The sequence below is a fragment of the Ovis canadensis genome, chromosome 9, assembly GCF_042477335.2.
Source record: "Ovis canadensis isolate MfBH-ARS-UI-01 breed Bighorn chromosome 9, ARS-UI_OviCan_v2, whole genome shotgun sequence".
Taxonomy (NCBI): domain Eukaryota; kingdom Metazoa; phylum Chordata; class Mammalia; order Artiodactyla; family Bovidae; genus Ovis; species Ovis canadensis.
In genome coordinates, this window is record NC_091253.1 from 54,062,734 (window position 1) to 54,081,477 (window position 18,744).

Consider the following 18,744-nt stretch of genomic DNA (forward strand, 5'->3'; position numbering starts at 1 on the left):
GCTGTGGTGTGCGGGCTTCTCGTGGCAGTGGCTCTCTTGTTGCGGATCACGGGCTCTAGGGCACAGACTTTGGTAGCTAGGCTCCCAGGGTCTAAGCACAGGCTCAGTAGCGCAGTGAGTGGGCTTAGTTGCTCCGTGTTATTGTGGGATATTCCTGAAATCAGGGATTGAACCCATGTCTCCCTCACCGGCAGGCAGATTCTTCACCACTGAACTACCTGGGAAGCCCTACCTTTCTAATGTTTAATTATTATTATATGCACTTGAGATTACTTCAAACTGACATAATTCTGACTTGTTCAAAATTCATATGCTAATAGCTAGAATTTGTCTCCTTTGACAGAACTTCACATGGAGTAAGTATAGAATAGATGGTGGTGATGTTTGTTATTTCTGCTGGTATTTTGAATGGTGTTACTCAGAACTTCTGACAGTGTATGTTAAATTTTAAGTATTCATTTTAGATCTTGAAGTATGGTATTATAAAGATGTTACATTTGGTATTGAAATTTAACTGAAACCAGTTTGGTTATTTCAGTTTAACATTATACTATAAAATACACAATTCTTAATTATATAGCCCAATAGACTTTTTCATATATATGCACCTCTTCCATTTAAAGTAGAGGACTTTTCCAGTGCCCCCAGATTAAATAGCCAAGAGATTTTTTTTTTAATTTTTCAATTTAATGTTTAATGGACGTTTTCTTTTTAATAAAAAGTGACATTTCATGTTTTCTGACTCTCCTCTCTTAATGGAACTTTGTTAGTTTTCACACTCTCCATTTGGACATCAAACTATTACAAAAATAGTATAGATTTAAGAAAACAGAGAAGCCAATCAGCAAATGTATCTTGAACACCTACTATATGCTTATTCTTATTATGTGTGGAAAAAGCACTTCAAAAGTAGCTTTCCGTTAGTAGAGAAAAGGTTATTTTTAAGATAACGTCTATTAAAATGGAATTTTAAAACTCAAATAAAATATTATTATTTCTCTGACCTGTGGATAGGAAAGGGTTTTCTGAGCATATTGGCAGTGAGTGATATGTTACAAAGTAAAATATTGATAAATTTGATTAATAAAACCTTTTGACCTCCAAAAATTACAAGTAAAATTTAAAACCAAAAATATAAAAAGTTTCCCGTGAATAAAGGACAGTAGATAAATATACTTACTAAAAGAGCTCATGCAGATAATACACACTTAAGAACCACCCCCCAAATAGACAGAGCACATTAACAGATGCAAATGGCTGATTAATTACTAGAGAAACTGAATGTTTCCTTATCTATTTAAAAAATGCAAATGAACAAAAATATTTTAGCTTTATTGCAGCATAACACAAATAGAAAAGAGCACAAATTGTGACTGTACAGCTTAATGAATTATGAGAAAGTGAGTATATCTGAGGATCACCCCCTCCAGGCCAAGGAGTAGAACATTATTAGCACCCCAATATTGAATATGGTTCCTTGTACTATGCAGTAGGTTCTTGTTGTTTATCTTTTTTATATATAGTAGTGTGTATATTGGAGAAGGAAATGGCAGCCCACTCTGGTGTTTTTGCCTGGAGAATCCCAGGGACGGGGGAGCCTGGTAGGCTGCCGTCTATGGGGTCGCACAGAGTCAGACACGAGTAAAGTGACTTAGCAGCAGCAGTAGTGTGTATATATTAATCCCAAACAGTATGGAGGTTTCCTTAACAAACTAAACGAAGTTACTTCATGATCTGCAGTCCCACTCCTGGGCATATATCTGGAGACTACTCTAATTCAAAAAGATATGTGCACCCCAGTGTTCACAGCAGCACTATATATGAAAGCCAAGACATGGAAGCCGCCTAAATGTCCGTGAACAGACAAATGGATAAAGAAGATGTGGTATATATGTGTGTGTGTATATGTACATATATAATAGAATATTACTCATCCATGAAAAATGAAATAATGCTACATGGATGGACCTAGAGATTTCCATATTAAGTGAAATAAGTCGGACAAAGAAAGGCAAATACAGTATGATAGAATTTTTATGTGCAATCTGAAATAATAATACAAGTGAAATGATGGCAAAATAGAAATAGACGAAAACAAGCTGATGGTTATCAGAGAGGATAGCAACAGGGTGGGGAGTAGGGGGAAGATAAATTAGCATTTGGGGATTAATATATCTCAACTTTTTAAAAGAAAAAAAAAAAGAACAAAGAACAATTTAGGAGGAGGTACCCAGATGTAGAGATTTAACCATTCCTCAGGACCGTCATTAATCTGTGCAGTCTTATTTCCTCTTTATGGGCTTCCTTGATAGCTCAGTTGGAAAAGAATCTGCCTACAGTGTAGGAGACCCCAGTTCTATTCCTGGGTCAGGGAAATCTGCTGGAAAAGGGATAGGCTACCCACTCCAGTATTCTTAGATTTCCCTGGTGGCTCAGCTGGTAAAGAATCCACCTGCAATGTGGGAGACTTGAGTTTGATCCCTGGGTTGGGAAGATCCCTTGGAGATAGAAAAGGCTACCCACTCCAGTATTCTGGCATGGAGAATTCCATGGACCGATAGTCCACGGGGTTGCAATGAGTCAGACACAACTGAGTGACTTTCACTTTCTTTCCTCTTTATATCCATTTGTTGATGCCCACTTCAGCAGGTTTGTTGTAAGTCTTTGGGTATATATTGATTGACTGTTGCTTTGTGTCTGAGTGTTTAATGTGTACACATAATGGTGCTTTGCTGTGGTTCCTTGTTTCTGGCTGCTTGCTGGTCAGTCGTCTTTGCAGCCAGTTACCGTAGCTTGCTTACTCATTTCCCTAGTGGTGGATGGCTGTTCTGCTTCTGATTCACAGCTATAGAGAGTATGACAGTGAGTCTCCTAGTTATATGTCTTTTGCTGAACTTGTACATAATTTTTTTCTGTAGTTTAATCCTTAAAACTAAAATTTCTGGCCCCAGGGAAAACGTATACTCAGTTTAACCAAATATTGCCAAAATGCTTTTCAGAAAAGTTGTCTCATTTTACATTCTCGGGAGCAACGTGAGAGTGTTCCTTTCCCTTCATCCCTGCCAACTTGAGTTTTATGAATCTTTCTAGATTTTTCTGGTTAGCAGACATAAAATGACTTCTCACTGTTGTTTTGTTTTTTCCTGCTAATTAGTGAAGTTGGCCATCTTCCTAAATTTCATTACCATTTGGATTTTTCTCTTCTGTGAACCTTTGTCTGTTTATTGGACTCTCTGTTTTAAAAAATTAATTTGCTTATTACAGTACAATAATGATTATTATTGGATTTTGTCTGCCTTTCTTACTACAAATGCTACAGTGCTTACTTTTGTTTTCATGTTAAAAGAGAGAAAAGGTGTAGAAATGCAGTCATAATAAAGTTAATTTTTGTTTTTAGTCCAGATGTCAGAGCATTCCTTCAAATGGACAGTCCAAAACATCAGTCAGATCCATCTGAGGATGAGGATGAAAGAAGTACTCAGAAGGTAGTAAGAGGAATTGTATTTTTTAACAGAAGAAAAAAATACCGTTCCCCAAAGATGAAATTATTGGCAACCTTAGAAGCCACATTTACTTAAAATAATTTCCTCCATTGTAGATTTTCTACTGTGTAGAAAACATAAAAACAAATGTATATACTTCTAACTGATCACTATTTCTTGTAAAATTGATAAAATGAGTACTTTTTATAACAGAAAGTAATGTAAATTAAAGATTTGAAAATAGTAAGTTAGAAATATCCCTATTATCAACAATCTGACCTATTTTTAATATTTCAGTGATTTTCTTTCTAATATATGAAAGATTTCTTAATATATGAATTTTAAAAATTACCTGATTTTAATTATACAGCATATAAAGTTTTGTGTTCTGCTCTGTTAACTTTACATCATACTTTTTGATCATCATGTATCTTCATCAAGATCACTGTAGCTTGAAATGGTGAATTTTGACCAGCAGAAGAGGGCTTTTCAACCAGAACACTACATACCTCTTTCTCTGCTTTGTCAGATTTTGATGTGTAGAGCAGTCAATATACATGTGCTGGTTGGCATTGACTAAGTTTTACTGCTGTAGTTATATGCACATAATTAATATGTATTCTGAATAAAGAATAGGTATTCTTATTTTTTTAATGAATTGTGATATAGTAAGTTTGTGCTTTCTTATGAAGACATTTTCAACATATACTTTAAAAGGTTATATTAGAAAGATAAATTACCATCATTTAACTCAGGATTATTATACAGCAGTTAAAAGTACATTATAAAAAAAGTATAATTGCAAGTGTTTATAAATATGATAATACCTTTATAATTCAAAATTGATTCATATTATTGGTAAATACATACATGAAAATGAGAGATGTACAGTTTTGTCTTTATAATGTTTTAATTTTGTCATGGTGCTGTTTTTCTGATTTAAAAGGTAATGTCATTAAAATCTTCATTTGAAAAATAGACATGACTACTAGAAAGTAGTTCTGATTCTCTAAGAGGGCCCTCAGTTAAGAGAATAGGTTTAACTCTTTACATTTGTGACAGGGTTGCTCCTAGGACAATGTAAAAGGATATTTTAATTTCATATATGTGCAGTTCATCAAAAGAGAAATAACCAGCTGGGAAAACATAGTAAATAAAGCATAAGAAGGAAAAATATCTGTGTAAAAAAAAAAGCTCATACAAATGTATTTTCGAAAAGAATGATATTTAAGACTGTAGTAGATGAAAGGAACAGGACCATGAAGAAATAACCCTTGGTAAACAGATACATGGGAAAATGTTCAACCTTGATGCCAGTAGCAAATAAAAGTTTTAAATGACAGGTTTTTTTCCTCTACCAAATTAATAAAAATGTCAAGAAACTGAAATACACCAGGACTAATAAGGGTAAGGTAAGATGGGCATCCTTGGGCCTTACTGGTGTTATCATTTCATGCAGCTCTTGGAAAGCAATTTGGCAAAGTGCATCAAACATGAAAATAATTCATGTCACTTAGGAGTTCATATAAATGAAACAACCCTTCTCACAGAAAAAAGCAGAGATGTTCACTTTAGTATGATTCATAATGAAAAGTTAGAATCAGTTTGAACATTCATTAGTGATTGTCCCTATATATTGTACATTTAAAAAATATTTCTAAGGATGATATTATTTTAAGTTTTGACATACCATTAAATGAAATCAGGGTATAAAACTTCTATGCAAATTTACACAGTTGTGAGCACGGTCAGTTTTTAGAAGTTAATGCAAAGACTATATGGAGGTGCTAGAAGTATTTGTAATCAAATTACTTGTTAGTATGGACTTTTAAAGACAGCTTACTACTATTCAAAAAATATTTTAAGGAGTAAAATTTATGTAACTATGATTTTCTTTGTTAGTCATGTTGAGCGTGTGTAGGTGTAGGTCATGTGAATAATATCTTGCACTGCTGTAGGAAAATGCTTTTTGAAGAAAGAACCAGACTAAGAGAAATTGCTGGGTTCTGGCTCGTGTTCTGTCTCTGTTGACTTTAGATCCAGATTTTGTTTCTTGTTTCATCCATAAAATCTGGAACTTGAACTAGGATCTTTTGCTGTTTTACAATACCAATAGAAAGAACCTCTCCCCCCCAAAAAAAATCCTTGCTTCATCTTATACTTGTAAATATTTATTATTTTATTTTTTAATTAAAATGTATAGGAAATGTATCAGTTTGGTGCCAACATTGTTACTTTATAAGAAACATATGCTTTAGACCTTTTGCCCTTAATTTTAAAAAAAGCTTGTTTTCTAGAGATTGTAAGTTGCAAATGAATTTAAGTGGGAATATATATGACCTATGTCTCTAATAAGAAATTTGCTTAGATAAAATTGTTGATTCTGATTAAAGAGAATGTTTTTTAAAACTTATTTTATATAATCTTATATGACGTAGAATTGTATAGGGCTCTGGTAAATGTGCATATTTGAGACATTTCTGATTTGATTCTTTGAATATGTTAAGAATTTCATAGTGAATTTTTTGAAGCAGAATTCACTTCCATTTGGCTTTTGTGAAGAGTGCTCACTGTAAAAGGATCACTAGTTTAATCTTTTGGGATTTTGAGTTAAATTTCTAGCTAATTGTTAGTGAGCTAGAATTTTATTAGTTGATTTATGATATACTATATTAATAGGTGAGTAAAGATTTGCTTCTAAGTTAATAGGAGAGATTAAATGTACTTTGCTAACTGTTATAATAAGAGAAGCCTATCTAAAAATTAGGTACTATCACAGTAGTGGGATCAGGGAGAAAAGCACTCTTGGTTTTTCTTCATGTGCTTGCTTTAGAAGTAAATTTACCTCCTCCCAAATTAAAACTTTAATCCAGCACTTGGAGTTGTAATCATCATCACATTGTCATTTCTTATCTTTAATAGTAGCTTATTAAATATTTGAAAATTTAAAAACAAAAGCTGTTTTAACCAGTTTTTTAATGTAAACAAAATGATTCCTTTTAAATTGTTATTTCAGTGCTCGCCTCTTCTAAGGAGCTTTCTGCAGTTTACTTCATTCATTTGCCATCTTTGAGCTTGATTTCTGCCTTACCTTTTCGCTTACAGCTTCTCTTGAAATCGATCAGTAAAGTGATTGTTTATATTGATTGTGTATCTTCCCAAGACTCTACGCATTTATTGAGAATTAAAGCTTTAGGTTTAATGTGGCGAATATCTGTGATACAGTTATGTGTATTTTACTTCAGAAATGTCCATTGACTGATAACCTTTGAAACTCCAGTAAGAATGTTAAATTCTTTTCTTTTTTTTCCATCTCAACAGCTACTCTCTACCTCACAGAACATCAACCTGGGACCATCTGGAAATCCTCAGTAGGTTTAATTTGTTTCAACAGTCTAAATGGATTTGAGGAAGATCTTTTTTTGTAAATGTGCAGATGTACATAATTATACCAGTTTAACTAGAAGCCTGTGAAATAGAACTGTGGTTACAGTGACTGTTGTACTGTCGTACGCTTTTCTGATTCACTGCTCTAGCTTCTCTCTGTTATAGTAGAGCTCTGAGGAGTTTTTAATCCACAGATTGTTGGCTGGGTTCTGCTGTTATGCCATTGTCACTTTCCTGGTGTGTGTGTGTGTGTGTAAGATGAGTAGACCATATTTCCCAGAGGAACAAAAGTCCTGAGAGGCACTTGGGAAGTACTCTGGCAAAAACATCTGTGCAGGCCTAATTGATATTCTCCTGGTACCCAATGTCATCAGTACAGCCCTGGTTGTTAACCAGCTTGGTCCAGAGGACACTTGATGGAAATCAGCATATGAAAAGCTATTAAACTTATTTTTTTTTCTGGTTTCTCCCATAGTCCCATATTTATTTGAACCCAGGGGAAACATTTTGGAGAACACCAGGAGTGGCAAATGTAGGCTTCACTTTAAGGTTCAACCCCAACAGTTCATTGGGATACAGAGGAGTTCAAGGCCACTTCCTGGCTCAGTTTGAGGATCCTGACAGATGAGTGATGACTGCTGTGGGTTACAAGAAGAGTGTAGTGTGGCTGTCCTCATAATTATCCTTCCAGGCTTACCAGATTATTTCTAAAGAATACTGTCTTAGCCCAGCACACTGCGCTGCTTCTCTCACCCTTTTGGTTCACTTAGAGAATCAGTATGAAGTGAAGTGAAAGTCGCTCAGTCGTGTCCGACTCTTTGTGACCCCATGGACTGTATAGTCCATGGAAGTCTTCAGGCCAGGATACTGGAGTAGCCGTTCCCTTCTCCAGGGGATCTTCCCAACCCAGGGGTCGAACCCAGGTCTCCCTCATGCAGGTGCATTGTTTACCAGCTGAGCCATCGTGGAAGCCCAATGAGTATAGACAGGAGAAGTGAGCAGTGTGGTGTCACAAAAGCAGATGAAGACAGGGAATAAATAACTGTTGACGTTGCTGATAGGGTGGGTTGATGACGATTGAGAATGGACCGTTGAATTTAATGTCACAGGTGACTTCTGTGAGCAGTTTCAGTTGTATGGTGGATGCAAGAGAGTTTGTCAGGCAGCACAAAATGGAAATATGCTTCCAGTTAGGGTTTGTCACCAACAATTAACAATAGGATTTTGGCTGTGGCCTTGATGTGTTTACTGTGTTTGAAGGATTTGCATGTTTTTTCACTATTACATTTGTTCAAAAAATTATTTCAGTATTCAGCATATCATTAGAGAACAAAGTAGTTCAAAGAGCAAGTTCTAGAAGAAGAAAAACACCTAAGCTTAGTTAAGTATTTATCTCCGTAATCCTGACTTGTTATTATTTAACCCAGACCTGGTATTGCTCTCATGTTTGTATTGACTTTCTTTTGGTAATTAAGTGAAGGACATTTAAAACGTGAATGGAGTCATTTCACTCCCCCTAGTCCAATTTAGGAATTCATCCTCTGTTAAAGAAAACAGCTCTTCTAGCTACTTAAGTTCAACTTTGTGCAGCCATCTGTTTTTGCCTACACACAGTCAATGCTGCTTTTAACCTGAAGTTAAGATAAATAAAAAGGCAGTCATAGTATTCTTTCTGTCTTCTCGATTCCTGGTTTTTCTACATTACTATCTATTAGAATAAGTAGAGAGTTCTTTTATTTTTAACATGCAGGTAGTGTGTATGCAGAACAGTGTGGTGACTTTTTGTCCAGATCAGAAAATTTTCTTACTGACTTCACCAGGTATTCCTACTAGTAACTTTGTTTTCATAATAATTTCCAGACTACTTAGTCCTTGCAATATATCACTAATTTATCTAGTCATTCAGTTTCCTTGTTAACAATATTGTAAGGTTTATGGTTAATAAAAGTGAAATGACAGCTCGTAGATAGATAGACCGTTTTCTCCCAAAAGGTCTATTACTGAAGCCCTTCTTAAGCCAAACTTAACAAAGCTTAAATAAAATGAGAAAATCTCTTATCTAACCAGAAAGTAGGTATCATTACTATTCATTATTACCCACTCCAGTATTCTTGCCTGGAGAATTCCATGGACAGAGGAGCCTGGAAGGCTACACTCCATGGGTTCACAAAGAGACGGACATGACTGAGTGACTATCACTCATTCACTCATTACCTTTTTTATAGTAAAGATGAGATCCTACCAGTGTAAAGGCTGAAGTTCTCATGCTGAAGTGTACCCAAGATTTATTTATTGAGTGAAGTATTAAAAACTATTGAAAAGTTAACATCCTATCAGTTTTCTTAGAGACTAATTCTTGTCATTTTTCATTTATTTCAGTGCTAAACCAACAGACTTTGATTTCTTAAAAGTTATTGGAAAAGGCAGCTTTGGCAAGGTAAGAGTATTTTTATTTTTTCTTCAGTAAATTAGTACTTTAAAAATGCATGCTTTTCAAAAATTAATTGTAAAGAGTCCACCTGCCAATGCAGGAGACACAGTTTCAATCTATGAGTCAGGAAGATCCTTTGGAGTAGGAAACAACAACCCACTACCCACTCCAGTGCCCTTGCCTGGAAAATTCCATGGACAGAGTAGCCTGGTGGTCTATAGTCCATGGGATCACAAAGAGTCAGATGTGACTAAGCACACACACACATAGTTGATTTGCAATGTTGTATTAGTTTCTGCTGTACAGCAAAGTGAATCTAGATAGATAGAGATTCTGTTTCCATATAGGTCATTACAGAATACTGAATAGAGTTCCCTGTGCTATACAGTAGGTTCTTACTATCAATTTTTTATATAGTAGTATATTTATGTCAATCACAATCTCCCAGTTTATCTTCCCCTGCCCTTTCCGCACTGATAACCATAAATTTGTTTTCTACATCTGTGACTGTTTCTGTTTTGTAGATAGGTTCATTTGTACCAGTTTTTTAGATTCCACATAAACGTGATACCATACAATATTTGTTTTTCTCTCTTTGACTTACTTCAGTCAGTATAACAATCTCTAGGTCTCTCCATGTTGCTGCAAATGGGATTATTCCATTCTTTTTTATGGCTAAGTATTATTCCATTGTGTATTTGTACCACATCTTCTTTATTCATTCCTCCATCAATGGGATGGACATTTAATTTGCTCCTGTGTCTTGGCTATTGCTGATAGGGCTGTAATGAACATTAGGTGCATGCATCTTCTTGAATTCGAGTTTTCTTTGGGATATATGCTCAGGAATGGGATTGCTGGATTATATGGTAGCTCTGTTTTTAGTTTTTAAGCAATTTCCATACTGATCTCCATAGTGGCTGTACCAGTTTATAGGGGCATGCATGCTTTATATATGGGATACCATGGGACTTGTTGATATGCAGGATATAGAATTAAGGTGCTTTCTCTACCTTCAAAGAACTGACAGATTAATTCAAGATACAAGGCATCTACTCAGATTCTAACCTAAAATTTATTTGTTCAACGAGTATTTTGTTGAGCATCTCTGTGCTAAGCACTGTTCTGGTCCCTGTTAGATAGTATTGAACAAAAATGACATGCTTTGTACCTTTGTGATGCTTACATCCTATTGAGAGAAATAGTCAATTAAAAATATGCAGTCAAATAAATAATTACATGCAGTAATGAAGCTGTGCAGGAGATGAAGACTAGAGCGAAGAGACAGGAAAGTAGGCAGTCGGGGGGAAGCCCCTACTTAGGTGAGTTAGTCAAGGATAGCTTTATGCATATATATATATACACACACATACATATTTTGGCTACACTGACACACAGGGGCTTCTTTAGTTGCAGGCATGGGCTTAGTTGCTCCATGGCACATGGGATCTTAGTTCCCCAAACTGGGGATTGAACTGCATCCTCTGCATTGGATGGTGAATTCTTAACCACTGGGCCACCAGGGAAGTCCCTAAGGATGACTTCTTTGAAGAGGTATTATTTAAGTTGAGGCCATAAAGACATCAGTGAGCAGCTGTGTAAACAGCAGTTGGAAAAGGAAAGGGAAGTTTGAGACCCCTGTCCCTCTTCATGCAGTGAATATTGAGTGAATCACGAAAGTTGACAGTGTGCCACAGCAAGCAAGAAGAATCCCTAAAGCCAGAAGCATCATAGATGGGAGTTGTCAGAATCATCAAATGTATTTAAGTTCCTTTTTTGCATTATACTTCAATCTGTAGTAAAAATAAATATGTATGTGTTTAATTATAGTGTGCTATATTCATAGCTTCCAGTATCTAGATCTAGTTTGTTTTCTGAGTTCCCTAGAGACCAGAAACTGTGACCATAAAATTAAACCCGTGTGTGTTCATTAATTCAGCAAATATATGTTTGCCACCTGCTACACGCTGGGCATTGTGCTAAAATAAGCTATAGAAAAGTAGAAGTGCATCTTGCTCTCAAAATGCTCACAGTCTGTTGGAATGTTGGAGATAGTCTGTTGTTAAAGACAGACAGCATTATCTTTCGGAAAGCTCACATTTGGACCTAGAGTCAAATAGATCTATCTAATGTATATAATGTGAGGCATAGGGTCACACTTCACTTTTTTCCTCATGAATGTCAGCTGGTCCTACACAATTCATTGAAAAGATTTTTCTTTCCCTTCTACCCTGCAGGGTAACCTTCATCATATATCCAGTGTCCATATATGTCTTGGATCTGTTTCTAGATTTTGTTTTATACTTATTTCTAGATTTTATATTTTGTTTCATTAACTGATTTGTCTGTCCTTGCACCAGTACCACATTGTCTTGAAAATGAAGGTTGATATTCAACAGAACATCTTCTCTCCTTGCTCCTCTTCAAGAGACTCTTCTTAGCCCTTTGTGTATCAGTCTTAAGTTTTAGAATTAGCATGTCAGGTTCAACAAGATTCTTTTGGATTTTGATCAATTGCTTTGAATCTGTAGATCAATTTGGAAAGAATTGTCATCTTACCAGTATTGAGTCTTCCAATCCATGACCATGGCATATCCCTTTGTTAATTTAATTCATCTTAAGCTTTTGTTGGTAGTGTTTTGTGGCTTTATGTATTTGATTTTTACATATCTTTAATTGAGTGTATTCCTTTGTGTTTCATTTTTTATGTGGTGAGAACTGGTGTTAAACCTGGAAGCTGAATATATACATTAGCTGTGACACATTGGTTCCCCTCCAAGCTGTGTAGCCACCAGTAATGCTTGCACATACCCACTAGGAAAGGCATGTGCCACAATATTCATAAGCTTCATTGTTCATCATCTAAATGTCACTGAAAGAGTGGATAAATTATGGTATGTCTATGGAATGCAGTACTCTGCACAGTAATGAAATATGAAAACAGTGCTATTGGGTTGGCCAAAAAGTTCATTTGGATTTCCTGTAATGCATTTCTCGGCCAATCCAATACATGTCACAATGTGAACATGTTATATAGAGTGAAAGAAGTCAGGCAGGCATAACATTATCTATATGATTCCAATTATATAAAGTTCATAGACAAAACTCACCTGTTTTACTGGAATTGAAAATAGTGGTCATCTTTGAGGAAGAAAGGGGATGAATCATTTCTGGAATAGGGCAAATGGGAGGCTTCAGGCTACTGACAGTGTTTGGGTTTTTTGACCTGAAAGTGATTACACAGTGTGTCCGTTTTGTAATAATTTATTGAGCTGTAATGTTTGTGAGTTTTTCTACATGCATATTATGTTTAATAAAAGCTTTAAATCTAGCAAAATGCTTAGACACCAGCAAAGTACAATAAAACAAAAGCAGAGTACACAAAAGAAAAAAAAACAAGCAGAAATGCAGATTCACAATGAAGGTGAAAAATAGAAAAATACGTTTGACAAACTTTGCAAATGGTGGTCTTGGTTCCACTTTCCATTTGCCCATCTGTTTCTTAACTGTCTATCTGTTCTCCACATCTACTAATCTGAAAAAATGCCTGCCATCAAGGTACTTCCTAGTTGCCACATTCTTTGAATTATTTTCTCAGAACAAACTTGAAGATGAACCAATCAGAGTATAGAGAAGGAAAGGTCAGGTGGGTGGGAGCTGTCAAGGAAAGAAAAAACAATGTAAGAAAGAAGGAACATTCAATGGAGTCAAGTATTGTAGAGAACAAAAGCCTGAGAAATGAGAGATGCTAGCAGTTGAACTGAGGAAATGTACACCCTGAAGGTATTCTTGACTTTGTTTTTATGAGTAACAAACATCTTAATCGATAGACTTTATTTTTCAGCACCATTTTAGATTTACCCAAAAAAACTGAGTAGAGAGAAAATTCAGGGGGACTTCTGATAGACTTTATTTTTTAGAACCATTTTAGATTTACCAAAAAAAAAAAAAAAACCCACATGAGTACAGAGAAAATTCAGGGGGACTTCTCTGGTGGTTGAGTATCTGAGAGTCCAAGCTCCTAATGCATGGGGGCTGGTTTTGATCCCTGATCAGGAAACTAGATCCCACATGCTGGCACTAAAAATCCTACATGCTACAAGAAAGACCCAGCACAGTCAAATAAGATAAATATTTTAAAAATTTTTTTAAAAAGAAAGTCCAGAGAATTTCCAAACCACTAGTTTACATCAGTATGGTACATTTGTTCCAAGCAATGGACCAATATTGATCCATAATTATGTACTCAAGCCCATCATTTATTCACATTTCCTTAGTTTTTACCCAGTGTCCTGTTTTTTTGTCCCATCCAGGACATTTAGTTGTCATGTCTCTTTAGGACTTTGCTTGTGTTTGAGGGCCTTGATGGTTTTGAGAAGCACTGGTTACGTGTATTGTAAGATGTCTGTCTGTTGGAGTTTGGTGTTTTTCTCAAGACCAGACTGTGATTACAGATATAAACGAGGAAGACCACAGATGTACTGAAAAGTAAGGCCCAGCATTGTCACCAGCAGCAGATCATCTCAAGACGTTTTGAAATGTATCCGCTGATAGTTACACAACTTGTAGGGTGTCTTGAATCCCTTAAAATTTATTTCTAAAACTTTGGAGTATGTCTGCCTTTTTTCTGGGGCAAGATCTTCCAAGTTTCTTCACACCCATGAAGTGTCTGTGTGCACCACAGCCCGTTATAGAATCTCAGCTACGTACGGTGCTTGTTTCTCTGAGTGCTTCTAAATTTGAACCCTGTAAGAGAAACCCAGATGTTAAAACGAAAATGCATTTTGATCGCTGAGAAACCATTTTCTTCTCTCTTTTTTTTTTAATGTAGCCATGAAATTTATAGCCTCAGTATTTTCCAAAGACACTTTGGGACTCAGGGCTAGCATACACACACACACATAAACACACACATTTCTCAAGCAGTATAGATAGATTTTGACACTTAGTAAAAACCTTAAGCATTAGCATGTTAAGTGACAAACGATGCCTGGCTCTTTAAATCATCAACATTTCTTTGGTTTTAGTAAAATATCTAAGGAAAAGTGGAGTTGTAGAAACAAATTAGGAATTTTCAGGTTTCAAAATAAAAACATAACATTATCTAGGTCTGTTGTGGACTTTATTTTTGTAAAAATTTTAAGTATTGACTTAGTGATAAGTGAATTGTCTCTGTCAAAACATTGATATTTCTAACAGCACAATCTTTAAATATAACAGGTTCTTCTTGCAAAACGGAAACTGGATGGAAAATTTTATGCTGTCAAAGTGTTACAGAAAAAGATAGTTCTCAATAGAAAAGAGGTAAAATAAAATAGCTTTGTTTCTCCTATATCCATCTTCTCAGTTAACAGAATTGTTTTCTGGTGTATAATGCAACTTGATTTTTTTTACCTTTTCTTTTTATTTTTTTAAACAGCAAAAACACATTATGGCTGAACGAAATGTGCTCTTGAAAAATGTGAAACATCCATTTTTGGTTGGATTACATTATTCTTTCCAAACAACTGAAAAGCTTTATTTTGTTCTGGATTTTGTTAATGGAGGGGAGGTGAGTAATTAGTGTTTCAGTATTGATGATGTTTAGGGAAAAAAAAAATAGAATTGAGTTAGAGTTTTTCTTAAGGGTTTTGGAAGCAAAGCCCAGCATAGACAGCTATTTGTTGAGTAGCAATAGTATATAAGATGCTGGCTAATCAGCACAGTGCAGGATGTGGAGAAGTGAGACATAAAGTTCTTTTCCTAAGCAGCTTATGGTGTAGGTGGGAAGCTCATAAAAGAACCTTGTTATGAAGCTACGGACTTCTCTGATAGTTTTGTCACTGAGCTATGTAGCAAGAACGTATATTGAAACATTGGAATGAAACTTGATTTGTAATTTTTGATAATTAACATTTCAGCAGTTGCATATAAACATTAGTCTGTCATTTTCCAAAACGTGCAACTGTTAATCAGACGAGGTGATCCTGTAATAAAGGGTTCTGTGGTGAAGCTAGTTTGGAAAATGTTTCATGTTATAGCCCCTTGGTGGTTTACAATACATTTCAGCATATTTGAGACTTTGAGAAATTAATGCCTTAAAGACAACCAGGATTTATTTTTTAAAAACTTCTTTAAACCACACAGTCACCTTTTGTTTGTTTGAACCAAATCTAATAATAATAATCCCCAAAACTCTGAATCAGAGGGATATTGAAATATATTTTTGAGAAATGCTGCTGGTAAGATAGTAATTCCAGTAATAGCTAACTTGTATTGAGCATTCTTATGACTCTTTATACATGCTGTTTTATTCTCACAACAATTGTGTTGTATAAGACAAAGAAAGAAACTTAGTGAGGTACGGAGAAGCTAATAACTGGATTAAGTCATATGGGTTAGTCCATGTGAAAGACATCCACATAGAGGTGGTGGTTAAAGTCATTGGATTGAGTTGGTTGGGAAGGTATCCAGAGAAAGAATAATAGTGGAGAAACTGAGGACAGACACCTTACCAATCCTTGAAGCATTGCGGGTAGTAAGGAGCAGAGGTGGAACTCTCCAAGGTAGAAGAAAGCCCAATGAGAGATCATTGTTTTAGAACCTAAAGATTTAGAATAAGAACCTAGGGCAAAATTAGCTTAGGCAGGTAACCTGATGACTAGAGGGTGGGTTGTAAGAAATACATGAAGAATTAGGAAGTGTAAGAAATGAACTGAAGGGACATCCCTGGTGATCCAGCGGTTAAGAGTCTGCCTTCCAGTGCAGGGGACACAGGTTCGATCCCTTGTCAGGGAATTAAGATCCCACCTGCTGTGGAGCAGCTAAGCCCATGTGCCACTGTGTGTACCACAGTGAAGATCCAGCACAGCCAGAAAGTAAAAAAAGAAAATGAACTGGAGAATCCAGCTGCCACTGAGCTTCAGCCAGTTGCTACCATGCTGAATTTAGGCTTAATGGTTCAGAGACCTGCCCCCCCCCCCCACCCATTTCCCTTTGCCACCTGCCCGAAACTAAAACTATGAGTTTTTACCCAAAAAAATTTTCCCAACTTTTAAATGTTACCAGTTATTTTAGATTTTTCTGAAAACAGCATTTGGTTCAAACAGATTATATCTTTGCGTTCTGTTTGGTCTGCCAGCCACTAGTTACCAATTTCTGAATAGTATTTGGTTTAATTCAAATAATAAAAATCAAGTAAGATAATTAACATGGAAAGATCAAGATCATTGGTCTTCATTAATAATCTTTTCTAGGGGGGTTGCCTGGTGTGGTGAGGATACTGTCACACTGGAGGATTGAGGGGTAAATAGATGAGTTAGTTAGCAAGAGCAGGGAAAGAGTTATGGTTGAAGAGAGAATGATTGCTGGGTGGATGGGGGATACAGGCAAGGGAGTATCAAAATTCTGTACTTTGGTGCTTTTTTTATCTCATGTTCAAGGTAATGAAAATAAATCCTGTTTTTATATTTACAGAGTATATTTGTCTCACTTTATGTGTGAATTATCTTAGTATTCATTTTTTACTTCAATTTTATAGCTTTTTTTTCACTTACAAAGAGAGCGGTCCTTTCCTGAACACAGAGCTCGGTTTTATGCTGCTGAGATTGCCAGTGCATTGGGTTACTTGCACTCCATCAAAATAGTGTACAGGTAAATTTTTAAAATTGCACTTCTGAAAATGTCTTTTTATTATTTTGTTTCAATTCAAATTGAGTTTTGCTTTTCTTTCCTTTTAATTTGATAGAGACTTGAAACCAGAAAATATTCTGTTGGATTCAGTAGTAAGTATTGGCTTTTAAAAATCTGCTGGTTCACAATTCTTGTTGATGTTATGCTTAATGAAAAAGAGTCAGCCTCAAAGGTTCTACACTGTGATTCCATATAATGGAACACATGTTCCATTCATACATGAGTGTTTTATATAACATTCTCAAAAAATCCAGACCAGAGAGATGGAGAACAGATTAGTAATTGTAAGGGGACCAGGGTCTAAGAGATAGGGAAGTTCAAAAATAAAGCAGTAACATAAGAGAGTTCTTTTGTTCCTTTGGGTTGATGAAAGTTTTCTGATTGTAGAGGTAGTTACACAAATCTATATATCTCTATTGCATAGAGGTACACACAGGGCTTCCCTGGTGGCTCAGTGGTAAAGAATCCACCTGCAGTGCAAGAGACGTGAGCTTGATTATTGGGTCGGGAAGATCCCCTGGAGAAGGAAATGGCAGCCCACTCCAGTATTCTTGCCTGGGAGATCCCACGGACAGAGGAGCCTGGCAGGCTGTTTTCCATGGGGTCACAAAAGAGTCGGACACGACTCAGCAACTGAAACAACACATAAACACAAACGCATACGTGTAAAAGAGTGAAAACTGAATAAAGGTGGCTGTCTAGCTAACGGAATTGTACCAGTGTCAATTTCCTGATTCTGACGCTGTACTATGTTATATAGGCTGTCAGCATGGGGTGCGTGGGAGGAGGGAGAAGCTGAGGGAAGGGGACATGGAGCTTTGTGTACTAGTTTTTGCAGTTTGCTTTTGGTCTATGATTATTTCAAAATCAAATGTTCTTTAAAAGTGTCAATTTATATCCATGCATTATTTTATTTTACTGCCCCTGTGTTTGTCAGGGACATGTCGTCTTAACAGATTTTGGGCTCTGTAAAGAAGGAATTGCTATTTCTGACACCACAACAACATTTTGTGGGACACCAGAGGTAAGAAATTTATCTCATTTGTCATTCATGGAATCATACATGAAATGCAAAACTGAATCACAAATTGCATATATAAAATTTGAAATCAGAAGAGTAGAGTAAAGAGACTTCTCTGGTGGTCCAGTGGTTAGGACTCTATGCTTCCACTGCAGAAGTCGTGAGTTCAGTCCCTGCTTGGGGAGCTAAGATCCTGCGTGCCTCATGCTGCTGCTGCTGCTGCTAAGTCGCTTCAGTTGTGTCTGACTCTGTGCGACCCCATAGATGGCAGCCCACCAGGCTCCCTCGTCCCTGAGATTCTCCAGGCAAGAACACTGGAGTGGGTTGCTATTTCCTTCTCCAATGCATGAAAGTGAAAAGTGAAAGTGAAGTCGCACAGTCGTGTCTGACTTGTAGCGACCCCACTGACTGCAGCCTACCAGGCTCCTCCGTCCATGGGATTTTCCAGGCAAGAGTACTGGAGTGGGGTGCCATTGCCTTCTCTGACATACATCATGGTGCGGCCACACAAAAAAAAGGAAAGAAAAGTAGAATAAAATGTTTTCAGCTTCCAACCAGCTGGGAATATCTGATAATCATCTCTTTTTTTAAATAAACATTTATATAATAAACATTTAAAAGTTTATTGGTAGTTTTTTTTTTAACTCTGGTTTTGTGATATCACCAGTAACCAACAAAGATAAATTACACTTATTTGTGCTTGTTTTTAATGTTAAAAGTTTATCTTCGATTTCTTCAAGCATTTGATTATA

At 36.1% G+C, this 18,744-nt stretch overlaps 1 protein-coding gene across 3 annotated transcripts in view; it reads left to right on the plus strand.

Moving 5' to 3' along the window:
* The window catches only part of SGK3 (serum/glucocorticoid regulated kinase family member 3), a 116,661-nt gene that overhangs the window by 82,336 nt on the left and 15,581 nt on the right, over nt 1–18,744 (plus strand). For all 3 annotated transcript variants that reach the window (XM_069600199.1, XM_069600200.1, XM_069600198.1), the window contains 8 exons: nt 3,398–3,485; nt 6,804–6,853; nt 9,249–9,306; nt 14,521–14,604; nt 14,720–14,851; nt 16,820–16,932; nt 17,027–17,063; nt 17,909–17,995. In XM_069600199.1, the coding sequence (XP_069456300.1) occupies nt 3,398–3,485; nt 6,804–6,853; nt 9,249–9,306; nt 14,521–14,604; nt 14,720–14,851; nt 16,820–16,932; nt 17,027–17,063; nt 17,909–17,995 (649 nt within the window). The remainder of the gene's footprint in view (nt 1–3,397; nt 3,486–6,803; nt 6,854–9,248; nt 9,307–14,520; nt 14,605–14,719; nt 14,852–16,819; nt 16,933–17,026; nt 17,064–17,908; nt 17,996–18,744) is intronic.